The 27,633-nt window shown below is 35.4% G+C and overlaps 3 protein-coding genes across 4 annotated transcripts; all 3 read left to right on the top strand.

Moving 5' to 3' along the window:
• Positions 1–5,449: 5,449 nt before the first annotated feature.
• Positions 5,450–18,690, top strand: LOC117342993. Of its 2 annotated transcripts, none has more exons than XR_004535940.1 (2): positions 5,450–6,088; positions 17,693–18,690. XR_004535940.1 is itself a non-coding variant. In XM_033905320.1 (2 exons), the coding sequence occupies exons 1-2, from the start codon at positions 17,106–17,108 to the stop codon at positions 18,126–18,128; spliced, it is 498 nt and encodes a 165-aa protein (XP_033761211.1). In that variant the 5' UTR covers positions 17,008–17,105; the 3' UTR covers positions 18,129–18,690. The 2 variants fall into 2 exon arrangements, 1 of the variants encoding a protein (XP_033761211.1); XM_033905320.1 differs by lacking the exon at positions 5,450–6,088 and adding an exon at positions 17,008–17,167.
• Positions 18,691–19,995: 1,305 nt separating this feature from the next.
• On the top strand, positions 19,996–20,896 carry LOC117342605 (monocarboxylate transporter 5-like). The gene is made up of 2 exons (XM_033904801.1): positions 19,996–20,090; positions 20,428–20,896. The coding sequence occupies exons 1-2, from the start codon at positions 20,031–20,033 to the stop codon at positions 20,677–20,679; spliced, it is 312 nt and encodes a 103-aa protein (XP_033760692.1). The 5' UTR covers positions 19,996–20,030; the 3' UTR covers positions 20,680–20,896.
• A 2,279-nt stretch (positions 20,897–23,175) lies between these two features.
• Positions 23,176–27,527, top strand: LOC117342604. The gene is made up of 5 exons (XM_033904800.1): positions 23,176–23,559; positions 24,069–24,338; positions 24,740–25,131; positions 25,977–26,102; positions 26,445–27,527. Exons 3-5 carry the CDS (start codon positions 24,984–24,986, stop codon positions 26,711–26,713), a joined length of 543 nt encoding a protein of 180 aa, XP_033760691.1. The 5' UTR covers positions 23,176–23,559; positions 24,069–24,338; positions 24,740–24,983; the 3' UTR covers positions 26,714–27,527.
• The last annotated feature ends 106 nt before the right edge of the window (positions 27,528–27,633 follow it).

Here is a 27,633-nt window from a genome sequence, read left to right as displayed (position 1 = left end):
CAGTAGGTTGTGTTAGGTTAACACATCAGTAGGTTGTGTTAGGTTAACACATCAGTAGGTTGTGTTAGGTTAACACATCAGTAGATTGTGTTAGGTTAACACATCAGTATATTGTGTTAGGTTAACACATCATTAGGTTGTGTTAGGTTAACATATCAGTAGGTTGTGTTAGGTTAACACATCAGTAGATTGTGTTAGGTTAACACATCAGTAGGTTGTGTTATGTTAACACATCAGTAGGTTGTGTTAGGTTAACACATCAGTATATTGTGTTAGGTTAACACATCAGTAGATTGTGTTAGGTTAACACATCAGTAGGTTGTGTTAGGTTAACACATCAGTAGGTTGTGTTAGGTTAACACATCAGTAGATTGTTTAGGTTAACACATCAGTAGGTTGTTTAGGTTAACACATCAGTAGGTTGTGTTAGGTTAACACATCAGTATATTGTGTTAGGTTAACACATCAGTAGGTTGTGTTACGTTAACACATCAGTAGGTTGTGTTACGTTAACACATCAGTAGATTGTTTAGGTTAACACATCAGTAGGTTGTTTAGGTTAACACATCAGTAGGTTGTGTTACGTTAACACATCAGTAGATTGTGTTAGGTTAACATATCAGTAGGTTGTGTTACGTTAACACATCAGTAGACTGTTTAGGTTAACACATCAGTAGGTTGTGTTAGGTTAACACATCAGTATGTTGTATTAGGTTAACACATCAGTAGGTTGTGTTAGGTTAACACATCAGTAGGTTGTGTTAGGTTAACACATCAGTAGGTTGTGTTAGGTTAACACACCAGTAGATTGTGTTAGGTTAACACATCAGTATGTTGTATTAGGTTAACACATCAGTAGGTTGTGTTAGGTTAACACATCAGTAGATAATGTTTGGTTAACCTGAGTAATCTCGATATACTCCCTAACACTTCTTTTTACATTTCAGCATTCATTAAAACTACATTATCACCGCTTTTGCATACACTGGCTCCTGATCATTGACGAATCCTAAAGTGACGAAACAGCTGTATGGTGAAATTTATTCATTATTCGGTTTACATGTACATGATGTTGCACAACAGAATAACAGATTCTATTAAAGAGTTAAGTACCAATGTGTAACAGACATGGATACGTTCCTAGCAGAAGTGCAGTTTTCTCATTATGCACGCCTATTAAAATAACTCTCTCGTTTTAGTTGGATAATTCCGTTGTTGGTTATTATGTATATGATACCCGATAGCTCGAAGTTAGTGAGTACGTTATATTTATACATAATGATCTTCACGTCATAGGAATTAAGTGATGAACAATGTTGTGTTTTATACCAAAATTCAAACAAAACCGTCATTTTGATTAAAAAGTTGATAAAGAGACAAAATCAGAATAAAACCTTATTAAGCGGAGACCTTTGAGAAAACGAGAAAAATACCGAAATGTTAACGAAATCATAATTCAAACTTAAATTGGGTTATATTTAGATTCACATGGCGACATATGAAAAAGAACATTGAAATATAGATATATGTGTCGGAGGAAATAACTTCACAATCTGTACAGAATCTATATATGTTACGGTTTAAAGCACGAATACAACCTAGGTGTTTCACAGTGATACTGATAACTATATAGATGTAATATGGAAATTCCCTCTGCACATTCCCACTACAATGTACAAGTGCATATATTAACTCCACTGAAAGTGGTTCATAATATATCATGTAACAATGTATTAGTTCCCACACGCTGTATACTTGATATACATTGTAACATGCTGTTTACCCGTTCTGTGTGTATAAACTGATGACATTTGTCACCATTTTTAACGATTTATGTTAAAGCACCACAGCAGCAATAATTCTAAATATTTCGTTCTACTGCAATGTTAACGCTGCCAACAATTTGAAACAACCAGTATACAATGTACAAACTGTACATACCATTGAAACCGTATTAATTATTTTGAACAAGACATATCAATTCATTCACATACATACATACATGTACATATAAGATGATGAAGGATTTTATATGTAAGTAGATGTTTCGCTGCTGTTTTAAATAGAAATGTTGGAATGTGGTCAATCATTTTTCATCACGGGTCATAACTCTGTTCATTTGTATAATAACAATGTTGGAGCGACGAGAGGTAGAGGCGGGTGTTTCTTCTTTAAAAACGGGCTTTGAAAACACATCCTAAACTAACATTGATATTCTACTGTATACATATTCGGTTTCATTTTTGGCTATACAGAAAAGTTCGTACGTAGATCGGATCCATTATTTATAACTGAGTGTTAGTGATTTTTGTGATTTGGTGTTGACGTTTTCGTTTTCATAATTTTATATAAACGGGTCAGTTATAAACCGGGACGAGGGGGGCTTTAGACAATTAACAAACTCTTGTCCTCCGAATCGACGTGTACACTATTTGCCGCCTCAGTATAAACAGGTTATGGTGTGGACGAAAAGACTTTATTACAGTATCTTAAACTCAAAACCTCAGTGTACATGAACTCAGCTAACCATTTGTCTGAAGGCGACAGTGTATGGTCACCGAAATGTTACGATTAAATCTTACACTGGTTGTGTTATACCAAAGTTTATTCACACTCATACTTCAAAACTTGTGAAACATGCTTCATAATGTGCTGAAGTATAATTTTGTCCTTGGTTTTTTGATGTTGAATAATTTGACTTTTATTCGTTTTTACAACCTTCACCAGACAAGATATATATACTTATTTCAATCACTATTTGAACGACGGCGACTGTAACTTACTTTTCTGTATGGGCTCTGTTACATGATATTTGTCACCATGCTATTACATATATAAGCTACGTGATGAACACAGACAATGTCCATCAGCCAATTCAACTATCAAAATTGTATCAAGACTTTTTGTCCAAACTGTAATCAGAAACAGTAAAAATCCATTTCGCATCATGATGATAAACATATGTTTTGGAACCACGTGACATGTGTGTGGTAACTTGGTAGCAACAGATAGGAAGGTGAAACCATTAAGCATCGATCTAAATAAAACAAATGTGTTAACGAAAATATTAAAATCCGAAAAGAAAAAATGTCAGGTAAACATTATGTCCACTCACCAAAACAAAGTTAGTTTTAGGATCCATACAATATCCATGCGAAGAGCTATATTCCTTTTATCCTTGGAAGGACTTACTATTCTTTCCAACATTTAAGGTATATACAATCCTCATATAGGTATTAACAAATCTTCATTTTAAATAATCCACCTGGAAAACAAAAAGAAACACTTACTAGGTCACTGACTGGGTAAATATTGTTCAACAGGAAAACAAAGTTAAGAAAAAACGCATTGTAATTGTCACAAAAAGGTGACCGATTTGAGTTCGCCATTAAGTGACTTAAGAATGGCAAGTCTGACGTGGTTGACCAAATCTAATGCAACAGCTGGAAATATACATTTAGTAGTCAAATAAACCGGAAGTTGGTATATATTGAACGTCCGGTAAACAACAATACACGTATCAATTTATTTGATTAGTTAATCTACACTGACTGAAACCACATTGAGTAACTGATAGTTCCAGGTACCTGTATTCTATGTTTCCTTATTGATTAGCGATGATATGTAATATATTAACTGTCGTACTGACGTTCTGGTATGTACCAGTTCTAGACTATATAAATATGACATGGTATATTAACTGTCGTACTGACGTTCTGGTATGTACCAGTTCTAGACTATATAAATATGACATGGTATATTTACTGTCGTACTGACGTGCTGGTATGTACCAGTTCTAGACTATATAAATATGACATGGTATATTAACTGTCGTACTGACGTGCTGGTATGTACCAGTTCTAGACTATATAAATATGACATGGTATATTTACTGTCGTACTGACGTGCTGGTATGTACCAGTTCTAGACTATATAAATATGACATGGTATATTAACTGTCGTACTGACGTGCTGGTATGTACCAGTTCTAGACTATATAAATATGACATGGTATATTAACTGTCGTACTGACGTTCTGGTATGTACCAGTTCTAGACTATATAAATATGACATGGTATATTTACTGTCGTACTGACGTGCTGGTATGTACCAGTTCTAGACTATATAAATATGACATGGTATGTTTACTGTCGTATTGACGTTCGGGTACATGTATGTATCAGTTCTAGATTATTTAAATACGACATGGTATATTTACAATCGTATTGACGTTCTGGAATAGCCCAGTTCTATATTATATAAATGCGACATGATATATTTGAATTTTATAATCGTTCGTCTGAGTTTTGTTAATAGAATGAACTGATAAAATTCGCATATCATTATGCAACCCTTACAAGAAAGTTAATTGGATTGAAAACTCTCGAGAAATGCTATCCAGCGAGAAAAAGATTACCCGTCGAACGCCAGACCTACGTGAGAGTACAGCTTATAATTAAATCAAATGTATTCAGGGGGCATGTTGTATCCCCTTAACACGGAACATAAAATCAAAGGTAAACTTTCCAGTGACACAGTCAGTGTGATATACAAGTATACCCTATTGGTGTAGAAATCCATCGAGGTGGTGAAATCTAGTACATACTTGCAGAACCCTGAAAATAGAAGCCGAATATCCATCCAACGAATAATCATTGCATGCTATATATCAACAACCGGTGTGTCAAAATCTCAATTTGTAAAAGATCAAATTGCTGCAGGTAAGGAAACGATTTATGCTTATTATAGCGAATCATTGAGTATTAAAGAAATGTATTTCAAGAACACACTTTCCCGTGCTCATAACGTCTATAGCAATATATATTGATATAAATGTTATTTTTATGCTATCAATATTATATATGTTAATATAGAACATAACACAGCTCAAATCACAGAAAATTGTCAGTACACTTCAGTGGGATCGCACTATAAAGTGGGTATCACTAACGCGCTGTCACAAGGAGACAAACACACGAACGTACTACAGCGTCATAAACAAGCACACATCAACTACACGCTTCCATCTCGTACACAGAGGAGGCCAGCTTAAATGATCATAGCTATTGATATGACGTCTAATAATACCAAAACCATACATGGAACATTTCAAGGGATAGGTACTAATTAAAGATTATATAACAGGCAACCAAGTCATTAATTGGTTTCTATATAAAAGGGAGTTAGATATATAGAGCGACCCACAATTGATTAAACTATAACACACAGCTATTGTAACCTTTCAGGATTCGTCAGTGACCTTGAAGGCGACCGAGCATGTTGATGTAATATTACTTATAATAGGACGAACCACATAAAACTAGACGAAATCTAGCAATAGGCGGATCATCAAGGCGTTTAACAAGATACTTACTTACTCGTAGTTTATTGATGTCTGCTGTTTATGTGCATGTGCACCCAGGATTTGGAAAAATATAAAATATGTGTGTTGTAAATAATGCTTTCAAATCTTATGTTCAATTACGCAAATGTCTGTGATTGTATGCAAATTTATGAGAATAACACGTACGTATTCATCTGTCATGCCAGACCTTATTTACGTATCGTATGTCTGTTTGTCATCACCATCACACAATAGACCTGAACATCCGAGGATTGGGACATACCTGAACATCCGAAGACAGGGACACACATGAACATCCGAGGATTTGGACACACCTGAACATCCGAGGATTGGGACACACCTGAACATCCGAGGATTGGGACACACCTGAACATCCGAGGATTGGGACACACCTGAACATCAGAAGACTGGGACACAACTGAACATCAGAAGACTGGGACACACCTGAACATCCGAGGATTGGGAAACACCTGAACATCCGAGGAATGGGACACACCTGAACATTCGAGGATTGGGACACAACTGAGCATTAGAAGACTGGGAAACAACTGAACATCAGAAGATTGGGACACAACTGAACATCAGAAGATTAGGACACACCTGAGCTTAAGAAGATTGGGACACACCTGAGCATTAGAAGCCTGGGACACACCTGAACATCAAAAGACTGGGACACAGCTGCACATCAGAAGACTGGGACACACCTGAACAGTTGACCAACAGGTAGGTTGTATTGCACTGCCCTAAAATCTTGTAGAAGAATCGTAAAAGAATGGTATTATGGATTACATAAAATGATTTTTGTTAGACTTGAACAAAGACACTATTCCTGGGGTAGATTCCTCCATTTCTGAATCTTTCAACAAAGCAGCTTTACTCCGTGACGTGATGGCACTACTCATCTTTAGTAAAATGCAAAACAAACACGTTTGTGTGGGCACTATCTGTCTGTTAAGATTTCCAGGGGAATAACTTGAAATGATCGCTATAACACTGTGTCAGACTAGTGCTCTATCTGTTACGTGCCTGTCGTTATTGCTGAAACTATTGTCTTTTTGTGAGGCTCGTGCCCTAGTTTTGTTTTAACTCTTGGCGGAATTCCATATTTGATATCTTCTCTGATAAAATGGAAACTTTTCAAAAAGATACTAAGTTCCCCGTTATCGACCATAGATCATAGTTTACAAATACTCTATTCGACCTTGGATATAGCTGTAACATAGTTCACAGTTACTCTGTTTAAACTCAGGTATAGCTGTAAGCTGTAATATAGGTTGTCCTATATCAGAACCTTTGGTATATTTTTTATGACATTTCCACTATACCTGTAGCTCTAAATCGCTAGCAGAACAGGAAACGTTTTGCCTGCCTGACCTGGGGCGTTTACAATTGAAAGACTCGTCCTCCCCGAAGGAAGATGTCTGTACGAGTACATTACAGACTGTTACAGACATCTTTGCACGTTCATTACCAGAAGGATCAAACAACAATGCATTTTTTTATGGCTATAACATCCTAACTACTACCAACCATACAACACTACTCTGTACTTACGACAGAACCCAGTAACGACTATCTCCGATGATTGGCGAAACCTTATCTCAAAAAGTGTCAACGTTTACCAGTCTCTAATCCCCAAAAAGTGTCAACGTTTACCAGTCTCTTATCCCCAAAAAGTGTCAACGTTTACCAGTCTCTTATCCCCAAAACGTGTCAACGTTTACCAGTCTCTTATCCCCAAAAAGTGCCAACGTTTACCAGTCTCTTATCCCCAAAAAGTGCCAACGTTTACCAGTCTCTTATCCCCAAAAAGTGCCAACGTTTACCAGTCTCTTATCCCCAAAAAGTGTCAACGTTTACCAGTCTTTATAGAACAGAAGACATCAATTTGGTTAATAAGTAAACTGTTTACACCAATTTGGTTAATATCAAGTCAAATGTTTACACCAATTTGGTTAATATCAAGTCAACTGTTTATATCAATTTGGTTAATGTCGACCAAACAGATGGCGCCAAAGTATGATTAACGTCAAGCCAACAGATGGCGCCAACGTATGGTTAATGTCGAGCCAACAGATGGCGCCAAAGTATGGTTAACGTCAAGCCAACAGATGACGCCAAAGTATGGTTAACGTCAAGCCAACAGATGGCGCCAAAGTATGGTTAATGTCAAGCTAACAGATGGCGTCCCAGTATGGTTAATGTCAAGCCAACAGATGGCGTCAAAGTATGGTTAATGTCAAGCCAACAGATGGCGCCAAAGTATGGTTAATGTCAAGCCAACAGATGGCGCCAAAGTATGGTTAATGTCAAGCCAACAGATGGCGTCAAAGTATGGTTAATGTCAAGCCAACAGATGGCGCCAAAGTATGATTAATGTCAAGCCAACAGATGGCGTCACAGTATGGTTAATGTCAAGCCAACAGATGGCGTCAAAGTATGGTTAATGTCAAGCCAACAGATGGCGTCAAAGTATGGTTAATGTCAAGCCAACAGATGGCGCCAAAGTATGATTAACGTCAAGCCAACAGATGGCGCCAAAGTATGGTTAATGTCAAGCCAACAGATGGCGCCAAAGTATGGTTAATGTCAAGCCAACAGATGGCGTCAAAGTATGGTTAATGTCAAGCCAACAGATGGCGCCAAAGTATGGTTAATGTCAATCCAACAGATGTCGCCAAAGTATGGTTAATGTCAAGCTAACAGATGGCGTCAAAGTATGGTTAATGTCACTGCTCTCGTCGATTGCTGCCTATTCACCAGTTATCATACACTAATATTTTTATTGACTGGAGGAAAGAACACATTTTTCTTCTTGGATGAATGATTTGTTCTGGTTGATAAGCTATTTGATACACTGTGTTTTCTATACCACATTTGTGTTATTAATCTTGCAGTGTTGAAGATGTGTTTTGTAACTTTCTTTTTATTTGAAATATATTACATTTCATATATTTTCTCCGTGCCAATTTAACGAAGCTGTGGTTTACTATATCACCGTGGGAAAGGAGAGATATACTGACGATATGGAGGATTTTATGACCCAGAATGCAATATTCCAAGATGTCTACCAGAAGGTAGACATCTTGGAATATTGCATTCTTGGTCATAAAAAAATCCTCCATATACGACAGTAATTCTCTCTACTGTATCTTGGTTTCAAATACAGACGTAACATACCTTTCTTTAACTGCATTTTCTTGAGATTTTATCTTTTCAGGTTCTTTTGGACATCTTCTTTCAACATCTGTTGTTGATGATTCATGGCTAGCCGGGTTGGTTTTCATAACGTTATTGACTTTCGGTAAGCTAGTATAGTATGTAAATGGCTAGCCGGGTTGGATTTCATGACGTTATTGACTATCGGTATGCTAGTATAGTATGTAAATGGCTAGCCGGGTTTGGTTTCAAGTCATTATTTATCATTTTTGTCCTGATTTTTTTCATGTTTTGTCATGTTTTTGTCATTTTTGTCCTGATTTTGTCATGTTTTGTCATGGTTTTGTCCTAGTTTTGTCATGTTTTGTCTTGATTTGTCATTTTCGTCATGATTTTGTCATGTTTTGTCATGGTTTTGTCCTAGTTTTGTCATGTTTTGTCTTAATTTGTCATTTTCGTCATGATTTTGTCATGTTTTGCCATGATTTTGTCATGATTTGTCATGTTTTTGCCAGTTTGTCATGATTTTTTCATGTTTTGTCATGCTTTGTCATGTTTTTGTCATGTTTTGTCAGGTTTTGTCATGATTTTTTCATGTTTTGTCATGATTTTGTCATTTTTATCATGATTTTATTCATGATTTGTCATGCTTTTGTCATTTTTGTCCTGATTTTGTCATGTGTTGTCATGGTTTTGTCCTGGTTTTGTCATGTTTTGTCTGGATTTGTCATTTTCGTCATGATTTTTTCATGTTTTGTCATGGTTTTGTCATGGTTTTGTCCTGGCTTTGTCATGTTTTGTCATGTTTTGCCATGATTTTGTCATGATTTGTCATGTTTTTTGCCAGTTTTGTCATGATTTTGTCATGTTTTGTCATGCTTTGTCATGTTTTTGTCATGTTTTGTCAGGTTTTGTCATGATTTTGTCATGTTTTGTCTTGATTTGTCATTTTCGTCATGATTTTGTCATGTTTTGTCATGGTTTTGTCCTAGTTTTGTCATGTTTTGTCTTAATTTGTCATTTTCGTCATGATTTTGTCATGTTTTGCCATGATTTTGTCATGATTTGTCATGTTTTTGCCAGTTTGTCATGATTTTGTCATGTTTTGTCATGCTTTGTCATGTTTTTGTCATGTTTTGTCAGGTTTTGTCATGATTTTTTTCATGTTTTGTCATGATTTTGTCATTTTTATCATGATTTTATTCATGATTTGTCATGCTTTTGTCATTTTTGTCCTGATTTTGTCATGTGTTGTCATGGTTTTGTCCTGGTTTTGTCATGTTTTGTCTGGATTTGTCATTTTCGTCATGATTTTGTCATGTTTTGTCATGGTTTTGTCATGGTTTTGTCCTGGCTTTGTCATGTTTTGTCATGTTTTGCCATGATTTTGTCATGATTTGTCATGTTTTTTGCCAGTTTTGTCATGATTTTGTCATGTTTTGTCATGCTTTGTCATGTTTTTGTCATGTTTTGTCAGGTTTTGTCATGATTTTGTCATGTTTTGTCATGATGTTGTCATTTTTATCATGATTTTATTCATGATTTGTCATGCTTTTGTCATGTTTTGTCATGATTAATGCAGCTCCAGGATCAAATTCAACATTAGCAACATTGTCACTGCCACCAACGATCATCTCCAACCACAATTCACCTTCACGTACGTTGAACCAAGAGTGAGGATATTGAATTTCAGCTAGACCCATCTCCCAACAACCTTTGAGATCTAGAGGTTGAGGCAAACGTGTCTTGTCAGTTGTTAATGTATTGTCTTGAAATTACTCCATTGAACTATTACTAGGAAGGGTTATGTAAAACATCTTTCTTTTTCAGAGTAGGACTAGGTATTAGATAGCCAACACCACTGCTCAACAAAGAAACCCACAGAGACTCTAGTGGATGACCTATGCTCAGATGATAGATGCTACAGCAGATGATAATATAAAATTTTAATGATGCACACTTGACAAAAGAAAATAATTTCTTCTCTTGGCAGTTTGGTACCAAACAAACAACCAATTTGAGTTTCCACTGGTATTGTTAGTCATTTTATTATGATTGAAGTGGAGTGTTTCGATGACTTTTATACTTTATCTGGGCTCTAATATGTAGGCTTATTTTTTTCCATTTCTTTAGCATGTCTAAAACTGGTTTTCTAGGTAACGTTGATCGTGAAGTGGGTTTAGAAAAAGTGTTGTAGCCACTCTCATCACTGTATTCCTTCCAATCCATTTGTGTTGGAGAAAGGAGGGTGTTCTCAGATGTAGTCAAAGGGGTAGCTCCAGATGGTATCGGTGTATGAAAATCTTGATATGTAGCCAAAGGGGTAACATGAGATGGTGTATGCGTAGATTGAGATGTCGCCAATGGGGTGACTGGAGATGGCATCATAGATGTAAGAGTAACTGGAGGTCTAGCCAAAGAATTTCTCCAGATGGTATAGTCTCTCGTATCGTTGGTAAAGGAGTAGAGGCAACAGTTTGTATTTTATCCAAATATTCTTTATTACTCATCCAGCTCTGAGGGACATTCAGATCCCTTAAAGCGGTTAGAAAGGTATTCATATTTGACGTGTAGCGTTGCCCACTTAATCCACTAGATTAGAACCTGAAATCACCGGGGCACCTTTATATCCAAATTCTCCTTTGTCATTCCACTGGACTACCTGTTTTAATCTATCCATCAACATTTCTGTCTTAGGTTAAGCAGTTTTCGGTACACTCTGCAAAAACAAGTTTACGTGGGAGGTCATCTTTGGGAAAATTTTCGATGGTATTCACTACCTTGGGTGTTAAACCATCCTGTTTGTATTGTTGATGTCTAGAAAGGTATTTTATTAAATCCTGATCATACAAAGTCATTTTTTGGAAGATCTTCAAGTTGCAAAGTACTTGCCATTTCCCCCTCAATGTGGTGAAGGGATTTTACGAAAGAGTCTACAGGAGGTTGTAGAATGTTTTGTATGCACTCACATAAACAGTATATGAAACTTTTACTGGCTTTTTCTAGGATGACTTTGCGTATAGAAGGTTCAGCTTGGCACAAATACTCCAAGTATTTACAATGTTTCTCCAGATATGAAGACATCTTCGTCAAACAACATCTACCTTAACTTAACCTTCCATGAAGCATATATATATATAAGTTTTTAGGGGACATGCACAAACTGATACTCTCCAGGAAATATACATGTACGTAATCTGAGATCTGAAGGAGTGTTTTGTTTCAAATCTACTAACAGATATCCATGAGGATGAAGAGTAGCATCCTTGTAGGCTTCCATCAGTAAAGTTTTACTTGGAAACATCTCATGGGACAAACACCTGACCTGTGACGAATCTCTAGGATTTTTCATCAAAACAATGTAATGAGTATTTAAACTGATGTCTCTATGTTTTTTTACTCTGACAAAATAAATTCTGAACTATATACATGACGCTGATGTTGCAATGATGACTCTTAATAATGACGTCACGTCAGAGTTAACTTCAGACATCAAATCATCTATCACTATCAAATTATCAAGATTGTTTGATATTCTCCATAACACCACAGGATTTTATCGGGTATGGGAGTCATCATCTGTTGAATGTTGTCTATAAACCTCTTCACAAACGTTGTTTTTCCACATCCTGTGGGAGCTGCTATGATACAGGTAAAGGGATGTTTCCAGGGCAAGAAATGTCCTCTAGGTACTGGGGGTAACATGTGTTCAGGTACATTAACTATATCAAATTCCTTCTGAGAGGTAATTTTGCCAGCTGATGAGCACGGTATTTCACGTAGATCTTTGAAATGTTTTCTTCTGATATGTTGATCCAGATAGTTTTTCAACGTGTACGTTTTAGAACAAAATTGACACACGTAAGCCATGGTTTTCTTTACTTTGGTGTTTTTTCAGCTTATTTATAGTTTTTATGGGCACTTCAATGTCATCATAATCTATCCAGGAATCAATGTTTTTTTTGGCCATCCTAACCATCTAAACAACGCTAATTTCTTTCCTTTAGCTCTCTTAACTTTTAAGACGTCTTCTATTTTCCACTTCGTTTCTTTTGATTTGTAGACCTTTTTGTAATTCTTGAGCGTATGTAAACGTTTGATTGGAATGCAAGTATCTGTACAAAATATTTTTCAACTTCCCTATAAATGATTCAGCAAATGAAGCTTTATGAGCACTGTGACTTGCAATGTGGGTGACCCCAATGGCTTTGCAATGCTTTTGAAATGCATTGCTTAAGAACTCTTTTCCATGATCTGATCTGATGATGATGGGCTGACGTTTTGCAAATATCTTTTTGAAAGCCTCCAACACTGTGGTAGCCTTCTTGTTTTTAAGGGGTAGTACCCAAGCATAACTTGAAAAATAATCCACAACAACTAGTAAGAAAGTGATGCCTTCATTATAGTCTTTGATATTGGAGACATCTGCTAAATCAGCATCCCACATGTAGTCCACACTCACCAAAGGAGTTTTGACTTTTGGTGTTTTGTGTCTAACTTATCGTCTTACACTATAAGGATCTTAATTCTGCAACCAAGCAGTGACCCGTGATCGACTTCTCTTCAATTTGCTTTTCTTTTTTATACATGTACCCTCATACAACCTTTTGGGGCCAGTGAATCCCAACACATGTTTTGGATCATAACATATCTTCTTCAGAAAATCTTTCTGCTTTTTTGACATTTTTTCTTATTCATATATTCATTGAAAAGCTATTTATACATTTTCATGTGCTACTAACAGTTCAAATTGTTTAAGAAATGAATCGGTTCTTTGCACTTCACATAAATCTTTGGTAAATATTTCACAAACTAATTTTCCACGTAAACATGTACGGTCTACATCATTTATTACTTCCCAATAATCATTTTTTGTTTTGTTGCACATTATCAATGATATCCAGCTTTTGCTTTTTCTCAGTTTCCACGTCAGGTAAAATTTGATTGGAGACTGAATGATTTTTAACATGGTGTATGCTGAATTTGACAACATCATAGTAATGATACATATTTCCTGTAAGATGATTCCTTTTATACACTTGTTGGCAACTTTTTCCTTGGAACAGAGGATTCTTTTTTACTGTCTTTATTCCAAAAATAGATCAAATTTTTATTTCATCTTTCAACACATCAGGGTCATGTGAATTCTTGTATTTCAATCAGAAGTCTATTGTAATGGCTGCCATGTTTTTTTTGGTATACATCATAGAATCTCCAAGACAACTGTAATTGAAGAATATCATGCCTCTCCGAAGAATAATGTCAAATCATGACAAAAATGACAAAACATGACAAAAATGACAAAATAGGCCAAACACATGCCAAAAATGACAAAATCACGACAAAATCATGACAAAATCAAGTGAAAACCATGACAAAATCATGACAAAACATGACAAAATCATGACAAAACATGACAAATAATGACAAAACATGACAAAAGCATGACAAAAATGACAGAAAAGACAAAATCATGACATAACATGACAAAATCATGACAAAACATGACAAAAAATTACAATCATGACAAACATGAAAAAGTCATGAAAAAATGACAAAAATGACAAAACATGACAAAATCATAACAAATCATGACAAATCATGACATAATGACGAAATCATTACAAAACAGGACAAAATCATGACAAAATGATGACAAAACATGACAAAATCATGACAAAAATGACAAAATTATGACAAAACATGACAAAACATGACAAAAATGACAAAACATGACAAAATCATGACAAAAATGACAAAATCATGACAAAACATGACAAAAACTTTATAAAAAATGACAAAACATGACAAAACATGACAAAATCATGATAAAAAATGACAAAATCATGATATAAAGACAACAATGACAACAATGACAAAATAACAAAACATGACAAAGTTGTGACAAATCATGACAAAATGATAAAATCATGACTGAACATGACAAAATTATGACAAAATCATGACAAAACATGACAAAATCATGAACAAATGACAAAACATGACAAAATCATGACAAAACGTGACAAAATCATGACAAAACATGACAAAACATAGCAAAATCATGACAAAAATGACAAAATCATGACAAAACATGACATAAATGACAAAATTATGACAAAACATGACAAAACGTTACAATCATGACAAACATGAAAAATCATGACAAAATGACAAAGCATGACAAAATCATGACATAATGATAAAATCATGACAAAACATGACAAAATCATGACAAAACATGACAAAATCATGACTAAACATGACAAAACCATGACAAAAATGACAAAATCATGACAAAATCATGACAAATCATGACAAAAATGTCAAAATCATGGAAAAAACATGACAAAACATTACAATCATGACAAACATGAAAAAAATCATGACAAAATGACAAAACATGACAAAAGCATGACAAATCATGAAATAATGATAAAATGATGACAAAACAAGACAAAATCATGACAAAATCATGACAAAACCATGACTAAACATGACAAAATCATGACAACCATGACAAAAATGACAAAATCATGACAAAACATGACAAATCATAAAATAATGATAAAATCATGACAAAACAAGACAAAATCATGACAAAATCATGACAAAACATGACAAAATCATGACAAACCATGACAAAAATGACAAAATCATGACAAAACATTACAATCATGACAAACATGAAAAAATCATGACAAAATGACAAAACATGACAAAAGCATGACAAATCATGAAATAATGATAAAATGATGACAAAACAAGACAAAATCATGACAAAATCATGACAAAACCATGACTAAACATGACAAAATCATGACAAACCATGACAAAAATGACAAAATCATGACAAAACATTACAATCATGACAAACATGAAAAAATCATGACAAAATGACAAAACATGACAAAATCATGACAAATCATGACATAATGATAAAATCATGACAAAACAAGACAAAATCATGACAAAATCATGACAAAACCATGACTAAACATGACAAAATCATGACAAACCATGACAAAATGACAAAATCATGACAAAACATGACAAATCATAAAATAATGATAAAATCATGACAAAACAAGACAAAATCATGACAAAATATGACAAAATCATGACAAACCATGACAAAAATGACAAAATCATGACAAACATTACAATCATGACAAACATGAAAAAATCATGATAAAATGACAAAACATGACAAATCATGACATAATGATAAAATCATGACAAAACAAGGCAAAATCATGACAAAACCATGACTAAGCATGACAAAATCATGACAAAAATGACAATTTCATGACAAAATCATGACAAAATGATAAATAATGACTTGAAAACAAACCCGGCTAGCCATTTACACACTATACTAGCATACCGAAAGTCAATTACGTCATGACATCCAACCCGGTTAGCCATTTACAAACTATACTAGAATACCGAAAGTCAATAACGTCGTGAAATCCACCCCGGCTAGCCATTTACATACTATACTAGCATACCGAAAGTCAATGACGTCATGACATCCAACCCGGTTAGCCATTTACATACTATACTAGAATACCGAAAGTCAATAACGTCGTGAAATCCACCCCGGCTAGCCATTTACATACTATACTAGCATACCGAAAGTCAATAACTTCATGAAAACCAACCCGGCTAGCCATGAATCATCAACAACATATATTGAAAGATGTCCAAAAAAACCTGAAAAGATAAAATCTCAAGCAAATGCAGTTAAAGAAAGGTATGTCACTTCTGTATTTGAAACCAAGATACAGTAGAGAGAATTACTGTCGTATATGGAGGATTTTTTATGACCCAGAATGCAATATTCCAAGAAGTGTTTGGAATATTGCAGTATAGGTCATAAAAATCCTCCATATCGTCAGTATATCTCTCGTTAAGTCAATAATTTACATGTATTACATTATCATACTATAAAGCTGGGTTAATCTCATTCTAGTGTCATTTGTATGAGGTTCACTTCCCCCCCTCAACAGTCCAGGCAAGCAACAAAATAATCAATCCTTAAATGCAAACCCTTCAATATGTTGTTTAGTATCTTTAAAAATTCACCAATTTTACTCTTTTATTCTCCTAGATCTGCTAGAAAATACACTGAACGTATCAATGTATCTTAATTTCACATTAAACTCAGACGCAGGTGAGATTCTCAAACATGTCGCAATTAAAATGTCATTTTGTCAAAAGAAGGATTTTTATTATCCCATCATTATCATTTGTATCCGCATCACTGTGGCAATGTTTATATACTGTATTGGCCTTTTGTTGAACATGTCGCAGAGGTAAACCACTTATCCAACCCACATACCGTGAAGCTGTTTACAAGCATACCCTGTCAGACGATAGAGAAGGTTGTCATAAGTTGCTGATATCATACAAACATCCCAGTGTATATTTACCTACAGTATTATATATGCTTTGTTATATACAATAATGCATTCCATTTTTGGTTGGATTTAAACTGACAACCTGTTTGTCCATCTGTGTAGCTATAACGTCCATTTGAGTAAAATGAGTTAAACATAGGACAACAGGTTACAAAAGAATGGGTATTTCTATATACGCAACATTTGTTTTGGAGAGTTATCCATCTGGCTGTGTCCAGTGGTAGGTATCATTGTGTTATCTCTAGAATATATAATTCACACACAAAAGAGAACGGAGCTTCACATATATCTAGTGCAAGACATTTAAACACGTAATCTATCGAAAAGCTGTTAGATTATACTCTCAACTGTGTTAAGTCAGACAAAGATTTACTGAATGAATATTCATTATATGATTAATTTCGCGATTTCAATATGTAAACTATACGCGTATTGGTAATTTTCGCGATCGATCCACCTTCGTTTGTTCAAGATTACGCAAATTGATATCAAAATAATATGCATGTGGTTGATTTTCGCGAACAAAAGGATCCCCCCTCGCGTAAATTTCCACGTTTGCAGTAAATAGTATCAAGATTATTCAGTGATGACCAGTTGTAGAAAGATTACATGCCATCATTAATAAAGTAAGAACCAGTGTTAAATAGAGCGTGTTTAGTTGTATCATTACTAGACCTACTTTAATTAAAACATCACCATTGATTTTCTAGTTTGTAAATACTTGATTTTGTATTATCATATCCAGGTCACCGACAACCAGAATGAGCTCTCCACCCAACAAATTCGCATTTCAACATGTGATCAGCGGGAGGTATATTTGCCCCATTACATCGCCATCGGGGAAAGACGGAAGATCTCAAGTAGTTTTGGGGACACGAGAGGATCTCGACGCCGAGACACATTTTACGTGGGAAAGATGTAGTGATGATTGTGGGTACTATCGACACTGTCAGAGTAATCAAGTCATGCATGTTAACTATGGAAGTGTCCCGGCTGTTGTCATTCTTCAGGCCGATCGGACTACAGCTGGAACATTTCAAACTCCTGAAGAAACAAGAGTGTTCTGCTGTCAAGAGCAGGGAAGATATCTGTCCTTACTGGAGCGTCCGAACGGATCAGTGATCGTTCTCAGTGACGGAAATGGTGGCCGTAATAGATTTACACGTGTCAATATTAGCTAGGTTGGAGGTTGTGTTAGTATTGATGTAAACGGGAATACAATTGTTTTATTTATAAAGAAAGTTGTATAAGGTGTTAATGTTTGTACTGTAAAATCGTCTAATTGTATGCCTATAAACCGGGGGTCCCAGGGGTTCCTAGGCTCATCTATCTTTTGGATATTCAAAACAGTTTTGCTGACATGTTCACCCTTCCTCGTCAAAGAAAGCTCCCTTTAAAAGCTAACTGCTTGTATTTGTGTCTTGGTTTTTAAGTTGGGTTTTAAGTTGGTGTATATTTAATTGATATTACTTTTAGTATTTCATAGATGTGTAATGTATTGATCTGTGTTGAATGCTGAGCTTTATCTAATGTAAATGCTTTAAGCCGTATGTTCATTATAATGTGTTGTGTATTCATTATAATGTGTTGTATAGAAATGGTGCAAATACTTAGGGGTTGCTATGCTCGTACGGACATTCACATTCATTAATAACAGAGACATTCTAAGTGAGAATTGCACTCCAATTATATTTATGATATTCCTCTATTAATCTGATGTATTTAGATAAATTATCACTGGTATACAGTTTGTCGTGTTGTTTATCATTAACTAGGCAGGAAGGAGAGTTGTGAGAAATGTATGCCTTTAATCCCTTGACTTTGGAGTGATTGACAAGCTTCCACAAGGATAATATGTATTTGGTTCTATATGAAAACTAAGCACACGTAAAACATCATATGATTGAAACAGTTAAAGTACATATTTTAAACGTTAAAACTATGTGCACATATATTTTGTTGTTTTAATTCAACGTAACACAGCAAGGAAATCGCAGTTCAATAACATCAGTACAGGTGCTGTCTGGAACCAATTTACTTCTCTCAAATACGACCGTGAACCCTTTTATGTGACTGTGTCCGGTTTAGAACCAATATTCTTTCCCGTCTTGAAGTTATGCATGCTATTGTTTCCTTTTAGACTCATTGGTAATCTGGCTATACCGTTATGTAACGCCGTGAACATATCCATGGCATTGTCAAGACGGCAACCTATCGATGACGATATATGCTATTTTGAACGTAATCATGACATTTTCTAGACGTCAACCTGGCTATGACGTTACGCATTGGCGTGAACGTATATATGGCATTGTACCTGATGTTAACCTAGCTTTGACGTTGTGTACTGTCGTGAACGTAATGCATTTATGACATCTTGACGTCAATCTGTTTTTACACTAGGAACTTTCGTCTACGTATTGATCAGTTATGCCTTTTCCTCGAACTAGTGATGACGTAATATGCTGACGTGAACGTTGTTATGGTATTGAGTCTAGACGTCAACCTAGATTTGACGTTATAACCGGTCGTGAATTTTTATTGCATTGAGTCTATAGGTCAACCTAGCTTTGACGGTACATACTGTCGCGAAAGTGTTTATGTCAATGCGTTGTGTCGACAATGTACCTATAGCGTTAGATAGGTGATCAATAAGTACAATACGATAAAATGTGCCTTTTTGATGAAGATATGTCATACGACTATGATTAGTTTAATGAGTGATGTGATGTGAACGTCAGTAATGTGGACTGTGTATGACCTTATAACAGCTGTCAAAGCAGCGCGTGAGCGATTATAGTCCGCAGACCAATTTGAACATTTTAGACTGTTTACACGGTTAATAATATTTGCATTAAAGCATAAGAACCTGTTTACGCCCGTTATCATCCGACAATTTAACAAGGACACGGCCATGTAATGGCAGAAACATATTATATAGCAGGCACAGGTGTCGCTATGAATACACATTATAGGAGACCAATTCGAACGACGCATATCGCCTGGGTTTATATTTAGTTACTGTCATCAGATTACCAAAGTTGTCTGAGGAGCTGGAATAGGAACAATCTGGGGTTTGAGAGATGGGTAGAGCTTTATCGGTGAAGTTAGTCCACTATAATCGACGTGACACCGGTAACCAGGTTCGTAACAGTAAACACATACAGCAGGTGTAACAACCTTCCAACAGACGATTTCTACACTACCGCATGCCAGGTTAAATATTGGACAAAAAATCCGGTGGATGAGTGTTCACCACTTATACAGAGAATACAGAGATGTAAACACACCGCTAATCTAACTCATAATTGGTAACAAAACAAAATATACACGTTGAATCGCATTGTAGAATAATTAAGACGACGACAACGACGACGACGACGACGACGACATCAGACCAGGGACCTAGAAGGGTAAACGTAATATTTGTCATACGTCGTAATTTTCTAAGTTTTAGTTTTAATTACGATTTGTCAACAGGTTGAAAAAGAGTCCTTGATACCTTCAAGTGAAATCCCCAACCACGTGGACAGAGGATGGGCGTGGCTGATTGTGCTGGGTTGTTCCGTCAGTCACATGCTGGCGATAATGATGATGTCGAGTTTCGGGTTACTGTTTGTCCCCATCATTGAGGAGTTAGACACCACTCTGGAGGAAATCACAATGGTTGGCAATATCATGTATGGTTCGACCTACTTTACAGGTATAAATACTGGATTGATGACACTTTGATCAAACGTCCTTTTATTCACGGCAAATTTCAAACGACTGTGCATTAGAGGTAGCCATCATGGTAGCACCAATAGCTGTCCCAGATACACCACCGGTATCTGTATTGTCAAATATTTGTGTAATGTGTATTATTAGTATACAAATACGAAATATAATTTTCAGTATTATTGTTTTCCCCAGATTTTTTAACTTAAGAATTCTATTTTTTGACGAAATATCGCTGCACAACATTTTCCCTAAATGCTTCAAATTAAAAATAATAATGACATTCGGAGACTCATTTTCATTTGTTCCCCACCCAGACCATCAGAATGATATTCGTTGATATACGAAAGAGACGTGCATTCGATTGATTAAAGCTGAACAAAAGATTAAAACATAGTTAAGAAAGCATAGCATCATAATTCGAACACAATTATGAAAACCATTTTGATATTGTTACAGTATTTTCTGTAAATAGTTGTTATTTTATACAATTAATTTGCTTTATTAATTATAGGTGGCAGTACCGCCTGGCAAGCGGGTAATTCTGAGTAAGCCTTGACTCATTTGATGTTCTGACTTTATACTCAATACTCTATCTTAAATGTAAAATTTTGTTTCATTTTCGACTTCTGTAATCTGTAATATAGATATACTACAGCATATATTACACACGAAAAAAATAAAACAGGTTAAAACGAATATACCATCACTAAAATCAAAATTTAACGAAAGGAGAAAGGGGAGAAAACAGCAACTATACGACATTGCGAAACATAATGTGTTACATGTAATCGGTGGCAGTAATTAGAATGTTAATCATCTTTAAGAAAAGCTCTCGTTTGCTTATTATATCAACTGTGTTATACTGATTTAATAATGTCCAAGTCACCTACTAAATATCCATATTCATTTTAACATCCAAAATAATAATAGTATATAATATATAATATAATCTGATCATTTCGATTTGTCGTATTAGAAATCGCTCGACAGCGAGCGGGGATAATGTTGGAACGTGAGATTTATTTTTCAGAATGGATGATGGCTTGATTCTACTCCACTACATTCATCAGTGAGGTAAAAACCGAGTTAGGAGCATGTTGATTGTTTGACAATCAAATGAACACTGAGTTAGAATCACAAGTGTCACACATAGTGATTGGTTGACTATCCAATTAACACTTACACTGTGTTAGGACATTAATTGTCATACACAATGATTGGCTGACAATTAACCTAACATGGAGTCACACACAGTTATTGGCTGACAATCAAGTTAATACAGACACTGTGTTAGGAAATCAATCTTCATACACAATGATTGGCTGACAATTAACCAAACATGGAGTCACACACAATGATTGGCTGACAATCAAGTTAATACAGACACTGTTAGAAGATCAATCGTCATACACAATGATTGGCTGACAATTAACCTAACATGGAGTCACACACAATGATTGGTTGACAATTAACCTAACATGGAGTCACACACAATGATTGGCTGACAATTAACCTAACATGGAGTCATACACAATGATTGGTTGACAATTAACCTAGCATGGAGTCATACACAATGATTGGCTGACAATTAACCTAACATGGAGTCACACACAATGATTGGCTGACAATTAACCTAGCATGGAGTCATACACAATGATTGGTTGACAATTAACCTAACATGGAGTCATACACAATGATTGGCTGACAATCAAGTTAATACAGACACTGTTAGGAGATCAATCGTCATACACAATGATTGGCTGACAATTAACCTAAAATGGAGTCATACACAATGATTGGCTGACAATCAAGTTAATACAGACACTGTGTTAGGAGATCAATCGTCACACACAATGATTGGTTGACAATCAAGTTAATACAGACACTGTTAGGAGATCAATCGTCATACACAATGATTGGCTGACAATTAACCTAACATGGAGTCATACACAATGATTGGTTGACAATCAAGTTAATACAGACACTGTTAGGAGATCAATCGTCATACACAATGATTGGCTGACAATTAACCTAACATGGAGTCACACACAATGATTGGTTGACAATTAACCTAGCATGGAGTCATACACAATGATTGGTTGACAATCAAGTTAATACTTACACTGTGTTAGGAGATAAAGTATCATGCTCAAGGATCCATTGACCAACAACTGAACACTGAATTAGGACAATCAACTTAAATGGCCGTATGGCAATAATTTGCAATGATTTATGATTATTGGTAAACATGTTAAACAGTAAGATACAAAAATATAAACAAAAAATAGTTCAAAACATCGGCACACAGGTTCAAGTACATTTCTACAGCGTCAATAGAAGACGACAAATCATATAAAAACAGAGTTGGTTAAAAATACGTCACTGCATTGATACAAATTATCATGAAAAAAACATGTCCATAGTTACAAGTCCAGATTGATAAGTAAATTTAAGTAAATTAATAAAGTAATACCAATTTAACAATAAAGAAACAATCATCGGAAACACAAGGTGTTTCAAGGACACTTGAGGCACCACATGTCAAATACTGGTATCAGGGTCACTGAGGCTCGTAACAAACGTCATAGGCGGAAAGTCATACTTGAGCAAGTGGAAGATCTGATACCACTAAAGTCCCTTACTTTTGCTAACTATTCAATTAAGATTCTAGACAGAAAAATCCTTACACTTGCACGTTTCTAAATCCTTTTCCTATCGTTGGTTTACATAGTGTCTTGTTTTCCGTCATAGTGACCTTGGCTAGTCCTATATGCGGTATTGTAAGCTGTCGTATCATCATGTGTGTTGGAGGTTTTCTCCTAACTGGAGCTTTCCTCTCCGGCTATTTTATCCTCAATTTCTACAGTTTTGCAACAATAGGAGCCATAGCAGGTGAGTGAACACATTGGTTATTAGTACTTTTATAACTAAGGTTTTAATTTGTTTTTAGGATCCTCGCAACCGTTAGGTTCATATGAAGACAGATGTAGAGGAGACATATAGAGCAAGAAAACAAAGCACGGGAACACAGAGTAGTAAGAAAAGAAAGGATAGAGAGATTGTAGATTCCAATTTAGTATTGCAATGGGGGAAAGATCAATTTCTGTATCTTCAATGTCACCTAAATAGAAAACACGAAAGTAAATCCTCACTTCTTCAGAGGACCCACTTATATTCGCCTAGTACGATCAACAAACTATATACTTTTGATTAAAATACTACATCTGCTATAAAGGATACTATGTGAACACCTACACTTATAACACAATGCTGATAATTATACAATAATGTATAGAAATAACCATTACCATCCATATCTAAACAAGACAGCATTAGATGATTAACACGATTTCAGCATATCATACAAATAAACCTCATATGATAATTTACTCATCTCACAGGTGTTGGAGGTGGCCTTTCGATAGCAGCCAGCCTTATGGCATTCCGAGGCTACTTTGACAGGAAGCGCCATATCGCCCTCGCGTTAATACTTGCTGCTAACGGAACCGGAAGTATTATAGGGCCACCAATCGTAACATTCCTGTTAAGTGAATTTGGACTTCACGGTTCACTTATGATGTTATCTGGTATTTATCTCCACGGTGTGGTTGGCGGGGCGCTCATCAGGCCGATACCCTCCGATCTATCTCAGAAGACACCTCATCAAATTGGTATACATTTCAAAGTTTCATAAATTCGCAGTTTTATTTCTACCATATTTAGCTTTTCAGTATTAGATTACAGATATGGTGATTGTGGCAGCCATAGCATAGAATTTCTACAGATTTGTCCTACAACATAGACAAATCCATTTAGAAACGTCAACCTTGCAATGAATTTAATGTAATATTCGATATTTCATCCATATATCTATTAATCCAATCATTTTAAATACGTTTGGAAGATAACACTGTAAGTAAAAAGGAATCGAATGGTAATGCTATCTTTAGTATCATTTGAGACTTAACTATGTATATAATATCCCTATGCTTTGCCATTTAAAATATGTATAGGTGCAAATTATCAGTGTTCGATGTGTTGTGTATGAGACTATATCATACGTGTGTTACAGAGCGTCCTGAGAGGCTGCTATGTGTAATCGTCCACGCCTACAGGGTATACGTCGACAAAGCATTGTTTGGCAGCATCCTCTTCTATCTGTGTCTTATCATCTTCTTTCTTCTATCTGATCGGGTTTATGGTAACATATTCCCGTCTTCCTGATCACATGGACCAATCTAACGTTTACACTGGAGGAAGCCTCGACAACCCTTCTCCTTACCGGGGCAGCTAACACTCTGGGTAAACTGGTCGGAATGGTATCAGTGGATAAGACACCTCGACTTTCTCGCTTTCTCTACATGTGTGCATGTGTCCTCAGCGGAGGCTCGCTTATGACAATCCCATTATGCGTAGATATTGTCCACTTTTACGCTGCAGCTGTTGGTTTTGGATTTTTCTTCGGTGAGGATGGTTTTAGATTTAATATCATTGAACTTAAACATCACAGAGAAATAGTACTCGTCTTTCCTGTGTCCACTTTATACTATAAAACTTTCTTTGTAAAGTAATGCCCTATACTATTTCTTTTTTAAAGTAATGCCTTATGCACATTCCCTACAATATTCCTTTATAAAGTAATGCCTTATGCACAATTGCCTTCAATATTTCGTTATAAAGTAATGCCTTATGCACAATGCCCTATACTATTTCGTTATACAGTAATGCCTTATGCACAATTGCCTACAATATTTCGTTATAAAGTAATGCCTTATGCACAATTGCCTTCAATATTTCGTTATAAAGAAATGTCTTATGCACAATTGCCTTCAATATTTCCTTATAAATAAATGTCTTATGCACAATTGCCTTCAATATTTCCTTATAAAGAAATGTCTTATGCACAATGCCCTATACTATTTCTTTTAAAAGTAATGAACTAGCTATATAGGTAACATATTGATTCCATTCGGTAAGATATGAGAACATTGATTTGTTTGCATGTTGATCTAATTAGACATTATATATTAAATGACCACATTTTATTCGTTGATTAAATATAAGTACACAGCTCGTGTTTATTTTGAATTCAAATCAATTCACAACTCAGGATTACCACTGTATACCACATCACCATGTAATCTTACTATTAATTATATTGATTCACATCTCAGGATTACCACTGTATACCACATCACCATGTAATCTTACTATTAATTATATTGATAAACATCTCAGGATTACCACTGTATACCATATCACCATGTAACCTCATTATAATTATATTGATAAACATTTGTTTTTTACAGGTAATATTCACTACCTGGGCAGTATGCTCTTTATTGAGTTTTTCGGGCCAGACAGATTATCGGGATGTTTCGGTATGGTTTATTTGTCCTACACAATCGCTTCTTTCACCGGAAATCCTCTGGCGGGTACGTATACTTTAATGTCGATTCTCTAGTTTCCATACTTTATATTTCGGTTTACCAATTTAAAATTAAATATACTACTATACTAATTATGTGTTTTAACGTACCCATAATCCCATAAATATTTTCCAGCTTCACACACGTATATGAAGCGATTGATAATAAAAAAAGTACAGCAATGATATGTTGTCATATTTCATCACATGCAACTAACGTGTAAGATACGCCTGCGCAGTCGCATGTCGAATTCGAATATACGGTGTTATACCTACATTTAAGTCAGAATCTGCTTTTACGTAACCTCGTTTTAAAACGTATGTCATCCTTTACGTTTTATTGTTGTAGGAATGGTAGCGGAAATGACGTCATTTCGCGGGGCTGAGTTCATGTTTATTGGTTCCAGTATTGTACTTGCTGGTTTTGTTATGATCCCAAGTGCGTTTGTCACTAAAGGCAGATTGACCTCACAAAGGATAATTGAAAGAAAGGATTTAGAATCTTCGATTCGTCCTTCGGAAAACTCCATCATTAACAATACCAGCACTACCAGAATGGTGTCCCTCGAGATATCGGAGAAAGACTCGGCGTACGGCGCCATATCGTTAACAATCTAGCAGATCCAGCCAGTGTAATGACTATGGCCATTAAAACACCTGTCATGTAGTCGCTAGTATCGGCATACATGTACACTACAGCTATCTATAACAAATGTTTATCAATCTGTATATATATACATGTATAATTTATTATGTTATATGTTCTTGATACATTATATATCGAATTACATGAATGCTGTAATATTTATTATAAAAAAAATAATATGAAACTATCATATGATATTGTTATCCTATATACAGTTTGTAAGGGTTTTGATCTACCTCTTCTAAGTAAGATACACTTTTGATTTCCAGACGATTAAGGCGTCCGGTTCCGGTGAAGGTGTTTTCCTTGCTGCGGTCCGAGCGCTTCTTAAATCAATGATATATGTTGAATAGATGGTGTGCAATAATACTGAGAAGCGACTGTTCACGAATGTAATAATACGCCCCATTCTATTGTTTGTGCTCTTTTTTTTTTAGTTTTTCTTAAGTTATTTTATGATGTACCGAACGTAATATGTTGTTGACTATCTTTAGTTACATTTTAGGTCACTCTCGACAACAAGTGTTTGACATAGTGTACGTAATTTGTGTGTAAGTGGTCCGAAAATAATCATTAACGTTGAGTATTATAGATATTCATATGTATACTGTAAAGTAATAAAGAATTGTTTTGAATTTGTATAAATCTTTGTGTTGTTTTTACGTGTGATAATATATTGATGTAATTCCTTGTATATATCGTGGTGTTGTTTTACGTGTGATAATCTATTGATGTAATTCCTTGTATATATCGTGGTGTTGTTTTTACGTGTGATAATCTATTACTGTAATTCCTTGTATATATCGTGGTGTTGTTTTACGTGTGATAATCTATGGATGTAATTCCTTGTAGATATCGTGGTGTTGTTTTTACGTGTGATAGTCTATGGATG

Source organism: Pecten maximus, chromosome 14 (assembly GCF_902652985.1).
Source record: "Pecten maximus chromosome 14, xPecMax1.1, whole genome shotgun sequence".
Classification (NCBI taxonomy): domain Eukaryota; kingdom Metazoa; phylum Mollusca; class Bivalvia; order Pectinida; family Pectinidae; genus Pecten; species Pecten maximus.
The sequence above is the reverse complement of the archived record's forward strand: the minus strand, read 5'-3'. Positions and strand labels throughout refer to the sequence as shown.